Source organism: Antrostomus carolinensis, unplaced genomic scaffold (genome assembly GCF_000700745.2).
Source record: "Antrostomus carolinensis isolate BGI_N321 unplaced genomic scaffold, ASM70074v2 scaffold29316, whole genome shotgun sequence".
Classification (NCBI taxonomy): Eukaryota; Metazoa; Chordata; class Aves; order Caprimulgiformes; family Caprimulgidae; genus Antrostomus; species Antrostomus carolinensis.
This window is the reverse complement of record NW_010323003.1, coordinates 1-9,442: the sequence shown is the minus strand read 5'-3', so window position 1 is coordinate 9,442 and position 9,442 is coordinate 1. Positions and strand designations below refer to the sequence as shown.

Genomic DNA, 9,442 nt, shown 5'->3' with positions numbered 1-9,442 from the left:
GCATATTTTATTACTATTATTATTATTATCAGAATTATTTTAATATCAGTATTATTTTATTTTTGGTCAATTAATTAAATTGTTCTTCTCTCACCCTATGAGTCTCCCGACCCTTGACCCCAATTCTCTCCCCTGTCCCCTGGGGAAGGGGGGAGTGAGCAAGCAGCTGGGTTTGGCTGCAGCCCAGTGCCAGCCCAGTGAAATCACCACAAGTGACTGGGACAGGGTCAGTCTCTTCATGCCCATCTCCCACTTTAATTCCAGCGCCCTCAGCCCTGTTGAGAGGGAATGGTGCTGGACCACTTGGGATGGACAAAATGGGAAGAACAGGGAACCTGGGATCCAGATATTCTTCTGCAACCCTTAATTAATTAGCTAAGTTTGCTCATCAGCCTAAGAAACATGAGGACTTTTCTTTTTTGAGTTAACAATTTAATAATAGAATTTTTCTTTAAAAATAAAACCTAAGCTTGTCGGGTTAAGGATCAGTAGATTTAAGTGCTTTCTAAGGTTGTAGCTGTGAGGCCACTGTGTGCGTTGAGGATCAGTAGTACCGGGGCAGGGCCGGGGCGAAGGCGTCACTGCATGTAGGCGTAGCGCCAGTCCGTCAGGGGCACGTGTGTCTCCTTGATGGCCTGGGGAGACGTCCAGCGCAGGATGTAGTGGGGGCCACCAGGTTTGTCATTGGTGCCTGATTTGGAAGGAAAGAAAAGGCCGGTGACCACAAGATGGAGGATGGGGGACTTGCCCAGAGCAATGACCACGAGATGGAGGACAGGGGACTTGGCCAGAGCAATGACCACGAGATGGAGGACAGGGGACTTGGCCAGAGCAGTGACCACAAGATGGAGGACGGGGGACTTGGCCAGAGCAGTGACCATGAGATGGAGGATGGGGGACTTGGCCAGAGCAGTGACCATGAGATGGAGGATGGGGGACTTGGCCAGAGCAGGAAGCAGCTCAGTGCGTGGCCGTGCAGGTAAGTGCCGTCTCCAGACAGGAGATTTTGGTCTCACCTGAGATGCGGGAGCCACCAAAGGGTTGTTGAGCCACGACGGCGCCTGTTGACTTATCGTTGATGTAGAAATTCCCGGCCGCGTTGCGCAGAAGGTTCCTGGCTTCATCGATGACTCTCCTAGGGAGGGACAGAAAGGGCTGTGACCACCACGCAGCAGCAAAAACTTGTGTGGAGGCCTCTACCCTTCTGCAGTGATTAAAATTGTGCAAAAAGCCTGTTTGTGTTTCTTTGCCCACGTTTCCAGGACTGTGTGTTGTTTAACAAACACTGAAACGCGTCCTGTAAACTTAGAACTCAATTCAGTTCTCCCAGTTTGGTTTGGTTTTCGTTTGTTTCTCTTTTTAAGTTTTGCTGTTACAAAATGAAGGTGGTTATAACTTAAGGACGGTCCCTCTTTGGGGTTACACTGCTCTCAGCCTACCTCCTGCCTCAGAGGGTTGGGGGTGCATCTTCCTGTACACCCCAATTGTCACCTTTTGGTTTCTCCCCAAAAAAGCATCTTTGGGCTGAGAAACCATCTTACAGAATCCCAGAATAGCCTGGATTGGAAAAGCCCTTTAAGCTCATCGAGTCCAACCATGAACCCAACACTGACCAGTCCCCTGTGACTAACCCATGTCCCTCAGCACTATGTCTACACGACTCTCCAATCCCTCCAGGGATGGGGACTCCACCACTGCCCTGGGCAACCCCTTCCAATGCCTCAGAACCCTTTCGGCAAAGAAATTCTTCCTCACATCCCATCTCAACTGCCCTGGGCACAACTGGAGCCCATTTCCTCTTGGCCTGTCCCTTGGTCCTTGGTTGGACAGACCCACCAGACACCTCAGACCATCCCCTTCCCTCCTCAGCAAGATAAGGGCTAAAAGCAGCGTAAGCTTTGCAGGAAACACTCGCTCTCCTCCTCACTGCGCAGTGCAGGGCTCAGGAGAGAAGCAAAGGAACATGGTTCACCCGAGAACCGGGGAAAAGCATCTTTGCTGGCTGGGGAAGCCGCACGGCAGCGCGGATTTTGGCACTTACTTCTCCTGGGCGAAGATTGCCCCCGTGAGGCCATAGGGCGTGGTGGTGTCGATGAGCTCCAGGATTTCCTTGTACCGCTTCTCGGGGTAGACGTACACAGTGAGGACCGGGCCAAAAATTTCCTGTACAGCCAAAAAAATAAAGCACTCGGTGGGGACAGCCTCCAAAAACAAACAGTGGGCACTTCTGATTAGCTACAACCATGATGGAGAGGAACATCCCTGCACCAGCTGGCCGTACAACCCACCTCCACACGCCCAGCAGATGCGGCAGGACGGAGACCCCCCAGCCCCTTCGGCACCTTTCCTGTCACCCCCCCACAAGCTGCTCTCACCTCTTTCATGATGGGATCCTGCGGGTCTTTGCTCTCCACGATGCATGGCTCGATGAAGTACCCGACGCTGTCGTCGCAGCCGCCTCCCGCCAGGATGCTGAGGTTGGACGACTTCTTGGCGTGTTCAATCCATTTCTTTATCCGTGCAAAAGACTGAGAAAGGGCGACAATAACCCCAGAGTGTGGGCTGGGGGGCGAAAAGGAGGGGCGGGCAATTCCTTTCAGGGCTACGCTGCTCTTCCAGCTCAGGAGAAGGAGTGGGAGCTGGAATATGGTCCTGGCCACTCTGAAGTTCACATCTGAGAGAATTTCTCAGCAAAACACCCCACTTTTCAAGAGGGGCAGTGACTAGGGCACACAGTACTCCAGGAGGGAGCAAAAGAGGGTGGATAATCAGCTCTAACTCATCACCAGTGTTCATACTTTGCTGTAAGCAATAAAAACCATTGAACCCAACACCCAGCCAAAGCCTGGTGGTGTGACCTTCTTGCACTAGTAGAGACAGAAGAGGTGAACTCACCTTGTCATCAATCACTGCAGAGAAAAACGTCCCAAAGTCCTGGGCGGGCTGTGAGAAGCCAGAAAGGAGGGAATGTGAGTACACAGCGTGCCCAAAGCTAACTCTGAAATGAGGAGGAGCTCCAGTTCCCCGAACAACGCTTGCCTCTGCTCCAAACACACCTCTGTTCGCGGGCGCAAGCCACCCCTTTTCAATTAGTCTGCAGCATTCAGCGACTTACACAATCCTTCCTGCAGACACTGGCTACAAGTTAATTTCTAATCACTAAAAAAAGATGAAGGGGGGACGGAGGGGCGGTGGTGGGGAGAACCAGTGGATAAAAAGCTCAGTTCAATAGGAATTAGTAGCCAGTTACCGCAGTCTCTAATCCCATCAACCACCCGCTGAGCCGCAAAGCCCTTCAGCAGCCCGGCAGCTCCACTCACGTCTCCCACTTTGATCTTCCCGTGCTCCTCCAGCAGTTTCTCTTTGATCTGGGGCCACAGCGAGTCCGGGGCGTAGAGGCGGGAGCAAGCCGAGCATTTTTGGCCGCCGTACTCGAAGGCCGAGCGCAGGGTCCCGTTCACCACGCTGGCCACGTCAGCCGAGCTGTGCACCAGGTGGAAGTTCTTCCCGCCACACTCTGGTCCCGGAGAAGGAAGGAAAAGGGGTAAATGAGCTGTCAGGGCTGCGCTGCCTCCGAAAAGCAGAAGCTACAGCAGGTCCCTGGGCCAGCGCTCGCCCTGCCTGGTCCACGGTCCCTTGGGGAACAGGGACAGTGCCGTGATCCCAGGGAGCACAACCCCGGGGCTGGAGGAGGCTGACGAAGCTGATGGAAAAGGGACTGATCCAAATTCCCAAACTCAGTGCAGAGGCTCTGCCACCCCAGAGCGTCACCACCTCCTGCCCCAGAGCCAGTTCCCCACCATAAAAGCCCATCCTGTGCCATAAGCTCCTCCAAATACCTGGTGCACCCACACGAACAAGCTTTACACCTCTGCCACCGAGGGTGGACAGGAGAGTTTGCTGTGTCCTTTGCTCTCTGCTCACCAGGAGGAATCCTGGCCATCACTTCAGCTTCTCCTGAGCAGAGAAACTAAACTCCCCAGCCCTGCATGGTCCCCCCACCCACCAAAAAAAGGTGTAAGAAGCGGCAGTTACCTCCAGCCAGGCGTGGGAAATTGCGGTAGCGATCCAGGTTTTCGGATACCTGCTTCCAGAGCCGCTTGAAAGTCCTGGAAGAGAAAGGAGGAGCTGGTTAGTGCTCTCTTGCCTTGGAAAAGGCACGTTGTGCTGAAGGGGACCCTGGCAAACCCCTGCGGCCAGCCCCAAAAGCAGGGATGTCCTGCAAGCAGACAAGGAGGCGCGAGCTGAGGATGAGGCCTGAGGTCTCAAAGCAGCATCACTACACAACCACCTTCTAGTTTTAAAAACAAGAAACTGTTGCAGTGTCACAGGGAAGATACAGGAGCCAGCGTCCAGCTGAAGTTTCTGTTCTTCCCCCCCTTCCCCACTTCCTTTCTGTCCTGACTGTGACAAACCCCTGGGCTGCAAAACAATAAAAATGCTAATAACCTCCCGGCAGGAGGCACGGCCACTAATACTAATTTATGAGCTTCCCACCTTTAAAGCACCGTGCTCATCAGACCATGTCCTTCACCACTGGAGCGGGGTTACGGAGCTCATCGGGGGCTGCTGGGGCCCTTGGTGTCACTAACACACCCTGACACGCTGGCAGAGCACGAGCTTGTGCGTCTGCCTGGAGCCGGCATCGCTCTGCCAGCACCATGTGGCTCCTTAAGCCAAATCACAGCACCCCGGGACACGGGGCAGAGGCACAGGCAGTTTGTCTGTTCCCTGTGCCTTGGGTGTAGCAACAGGAACTCCCCGCTATTCAGTGCCCTCCCTGTAGCAACAAAACCTGGTTACACCCTTTTCTCATCAGTTTTAAAGCCCAACCTGAATTACAGTGTGTAAGGGCGGCCTCTGGTCTGCCTGCTGCCCTACTCAGCGCTGTCCCGCATGTTCCAAAGACCCCCAGCGAGCGCCCAGCATCACCTCAGCTGGCAGCTCCTCACCCCTCTCCCCCCCTGCTGCTCCCCTCCCCAACGTACGGCACGCTGCCGGTGAAATTGAGCCCGCAGAAGTGCTCGGAGCTTGTGACGGTGTCTCCAAACACGGGACCATCCGCCGGCACAAACTGCACGACGTTCGGAGGGAGCCCGGCTTCGAGGAGGATCTTGTAGACGGCGTAGCTGGAGAGCAGGGCAGTGTCACTGGGCTTCCACAGGACCACGTTTCCCTGGGGGAGAGGAGAAGGCTTCAGCCACGTGAGGAAAGGCTTCAGCCCAAACACGAGCAGGCAACGCTTCAGTGCTCTGGCAGAAGTCCATCCCAGGGTGGATGTGACACCTTCGGGTGATCCCCACCCACCTTTCACCCCAAGCACCGGTTTTGAAAAGGACTGTGATCGCCCTGGTCAGCTGAAGGCACAAGGATCCTCCCCCTTCACACCACCGGGTCACTGTCCCAGCCTTTCACACCCTCCCTTGCTGGGGACGCAGAGTTTTCCCTCCCCTAAAGAGGAGCCACGAAGCACGGACCTGCTTTCTGTCTCAGGAAAGGGGACGGCACCGCTAAGGAACGTGCTTAGGACACTGTGAGCGCTGTCACCCGCTGCCACCGGCTCTGCGGGTGCCTGTGCCAGCCGGGGCACTGAAATCAAACCCCACACCCGGATTAATCCTGCACAAGCAAAGGGCACCATTGGCTGGAAAACACAGCGCTGGAACGCTGACGGGGACATCCCACCCCTTGGCTCCGCGCCACCATCCTCCCTCCAGCTCCATGCGCAGTGACCTCCCGCGCGTCACCGCCACGCTGCGTGTCCCCCACCACACGTCACCGTGCAAGAGGGTCACAGCCCCAGGCAGCAGGAGGGGAATTGTCAGACTCTGTCTCAACCAGGCACTTGCTTTCCAGGGACTCACGGTGCGGGCAAAGCTCCTTCCCACCCTCCCATCATCCTTCCACTCCAAACAGTGAGAAAATAAAACCACACTCTACAAAAAATTTCCAGGTAACTGGGAAATGTAACTGGGGCCACGACTGGAGACGGGATGGCCAGCAGCCCAGATACCCGTACAGTGCAGCAGCTGCTCCATTCCCGAGGAAATCCCGCTCCCAACGCTGCAGCGGCATTAACTGTGTTGATCTCTCCAGCTATTTAGGCAGGAGCAATGTTTAATCCCCTGGGAAGTGCACTGTGGTGACTAAAACACTGGGGCTCTAATTAACATCCACCAATTAAGTACCATTTTCTCCTAACGTTAATTGCAGGTACCACCCGCTGACACCCTGCTCGGCTCCTTTTCACCCCGTCCCAGCAAGGTCTGTCTGCTCTGGGATGAGTTTAGCATCAAACACACCAAAGCCAAGGACCTTCCTCAAACCCTGGGGTGGGCAGAATGCATCTCCCCTCCCCAAAAAACTTCCCAGCTCCACTTGAGCTTTACTCCTTTCATTTCTTCTCCCAGCTTCTCCCCTACAAAACTGACAGGTTCAAGTTCTTCACCTTGAATGCAGCTTTAAAACGTGACATCCCCAAATGGGCAGCTTTTTATTTTCCAACACTTCCCTCATCACGCCTGTCCCATCAGTGAACTGGTCAAAAATCCAGAACGCCTTCTGGTAATTAAAGACATCTGAGTCTAATTGCAAAGCAGCTGATTGAATTCAAGGGGACCAGGAGAAGCAGGACCCCAGGTGTGTCCTACTGAATGGCACAAGAGAACCAGAGAGGCCAAATTCACTCCTTGCAGATCTCAGATCAGGCAAACCACAGCCTCGGAGAGACCAGATCCTCCTCCTGTCCTGTCCATCAACCCCACCACAACACTGACCACCAACCCCACCACAGCACTCACCATCAACGCCGGAGCCCCGGCCAGGTTGCCGCCGATCGCTGTGAAATTGAAGGGAGAGACGGCTGCCACGAAACCCTGCGGGTGGGAAAGGGCTCGGTGGGTGCCCCTTCTCGGTGGGTGACACCACAGCTCGGGGTGAAAAGGGGAACTCGAGAAGCAGAGGGACAGCCCCAGCCCTTCTCCTCACCTCCAGCCCCCGGTAGACCATGCTGTTGGTGCTGACGTCCACGCTGATGGGCTGGCTGTGCTCCAGCTCCAGGGCGTACTTGGCGTTGAATCGGAAGAAGTCTATCAGCTCGGCAGCAGCATCGATTTCCGCCTGGATGACTGTTTTACCCTGTCAGGAGAGATCATGGAATCATCACAAACTGGTTTGGGTTGGAAGGGACCTTAAAGCTCATCCAGTCCCAACCCCCCTGCCAGCAGCAGGGACACCTTCCACTAGACCAGGTTGCTCAAAGCCTCATCCAACCAGGTCACATTAAATAAACACTCTGAGGGAAGGCGGGGTGGGGATCACAGCAGCGCTGCAGCTCGGCGCCTCCGGATGTGGTTTGTGGGTCACCTCTCTCACGCAGACCACTTGCTGGCTTCCGAAGGATGTGTACCCTCCTGCAAACCCCCATCCCACCACGTCTCCACACTGAGAGGAGGCAAAGGCAGCCTGTGGCTGTGCCAGGGGAAATCACATCCACCCGTGTTCCCCCACAGCCAGTCGGGGCCTCCCCAGGAAGGCCAGGGCTGCTGGGGTGTTTAAACCCCAATAATGGCATCAGTTGTGCCCCAACAGCTGATCCTGTGCCCATGAAGCCTGAGGACTCCCAGCTTCACCTCCCTTCTGTCTCAGCAAACAGGTGAGGACCAGCTTTAGGATCAGCCCGTTTCCCCTCGCAGCCCTTCTACGGGCACTTCTACCACCACAGCCATTCCCAATACCAAAAAATACCCTGGCAGCTCTTCCTGCCCCGCTTCCCTGGCTCCCGCCTTCCCAGATTCCCTCCCGTTGGCCTCAGCTATTGATGATATTGATATTGATATTGTGGTCAATCCCACATGCCCCTTACCTGCCCGATCATGGTTTTGGCCAGCACCTCCGCTCGCCTGGGGCCGCTCAGCATGTCAGCTGCCTTCAGGAAGATCTGCGCCCGATCCTGGACAGGTTTCAGGTCCCATTCCTTCCTGGCTGCCAAGGCAGCGTTAATGGCTTTGTTAATGAGCTCCTGCGGAGGAAAAGGGGAAAGGCAGCAAGGAGGAACCCACCAGCTCTCCACCAGCAGGTCAGAGGGGAAGGCAAGTGGCCATCCACCTCCAGGGACAAACCCCAGCAGCCACCTTCCCATCACAACCCCGCATTTCCAGCTCCTGGTACCAATTTGTTCCAAGACCCAGTGGGACTTGGAAAGCCAACACCCACCCCCAGAGCCTCCCAGCTGACAATCTGAGCAGTGATCTGCATTTCATCCAGACTCCTCACCAGCAACCCCAAAGCACATCACGCCATAAACGTGGCAACCCCGCTGTGAGACACGGCTCCTTAAAGCCAAAAACCCAGAAAACAAGGAAAGGAAGAGGGAGGGCAGCGAGGTGTGCTCACCTTGTCAGCATAGCAGTACTTGGCCACCCTGTGCGCATGATTGAACGGCTGAAAAGAGAAGAAAAGCCTCCGTGGTCATCAGTCCAACAGAGCTTCTTCCTGCCAGGTACACCCCCCTGTTCTGTTCTTGTTCACTAAGAGTTCCCCCCAAACTCACCGACAGCTGGTACCGCACCGTCGGCGTCCACACCTCCTCTCCCCCGATCACGCACGGGATGGATTCTGTCTTGCCCTTCAGGTCAGCGAGCGCCTGAGCAAGAGGAGGAGAGAACTGTGGTGGGAGCTGCACACACAGAGCTCCACCACCCTCTCCATCCATCCTCCCCTCCAGCAAAGGGAAACCCAAGGACAGGCTTCCCTCAGTTCCCCGGGTACGGGACGCTCATGGGCTGGAGGGGCAGGAGGTACAAGTCCAACTGTCCCCAAAGGGAAGGAACTGGGCTGGGCAGGACGGGGCTCTCCCCACCCCAGGGAAGAGCCTGGGGCTGTGGTGAGGCACCAGAAGCACAAACTGGGACTTTAAAGACCCCAAAAAAGGCTGATCCCCGCAGCGGTACCTTCTGAAGCGCTGCTCGCTCGGGGCTCCCTGGCTTAAACTCGAGGATGGGCTCGTTGGTCACCTGGATGGGCGAGTGGTGCTGCCATCTCCGCCTGAGAGAGGAGGAACCAGAGGGTGAAATCCCCACGGTCCCCACGCTCCGGGTAACGCCACGCTCCCTGCCCAACCCAACCCAACCCAACCCAGCACCACGTTATCACACCCGTGCCCCATCCTGCCCGTCGGATGATGACGCCAGAGCCGGGCACTGAGCCTGGACAGAGCTCCCATCCTGCTCTCCCTTCTCTTTGCTAGGAAAAAAGGTGCTGGGTTTTTTTTTGTGCTGGGAAAGGAATTTCTCCAGCAGGACAAACTCCAAATCGATGGGGTTTGCTCCAAACAGCCCAACGTGCCGCCAGCTCCTGGCAAAGTCCAGGGTGCGGGGGCAAAAGCCGCTGGCACGTTCTGCTCCGCTCCAGCGAGCCACTGCTGCTGCTGCTGCTGCTGCTG

The 9,442-nt window shown here is 55.7% G+C and overlaps 1 protein-coding gene across 1 annotated transcript; it reads right to left on the bottom strand.

Moving 5' to 3' along the window:
- Positions 1–477: 477 nt before the first annotated feature.
- ALDH4A1 (aldehyde dehydrogenase 4 family member A1) lies at positions 478–9,045 on the bottom strand (the record flags this gene model as incomplete). Its single annotated transcript, XM_029085575.1, has 14 exons — positions 478–691; positions 1,017–1,135; positions 2,042–2,163; positions 2,376–2,528; positions 2,896–2,943; positions 3,321–3,517; positions 4,036–4,109; positions 4,989–5,176; positions 6,801–6,875; positions 6,988–7,137; positions 7,865–8,020; positions 8,395–8,442; positions 8,552–8,644; positions 8,952–9,045. Coding segments are annotated over 14 exons (1,630 nt in total), but the record flags the coding sequence as incomplete, so codon positions are not given.
- Positions 9,046–9,442: the final 397 nt, after the last annotated feature.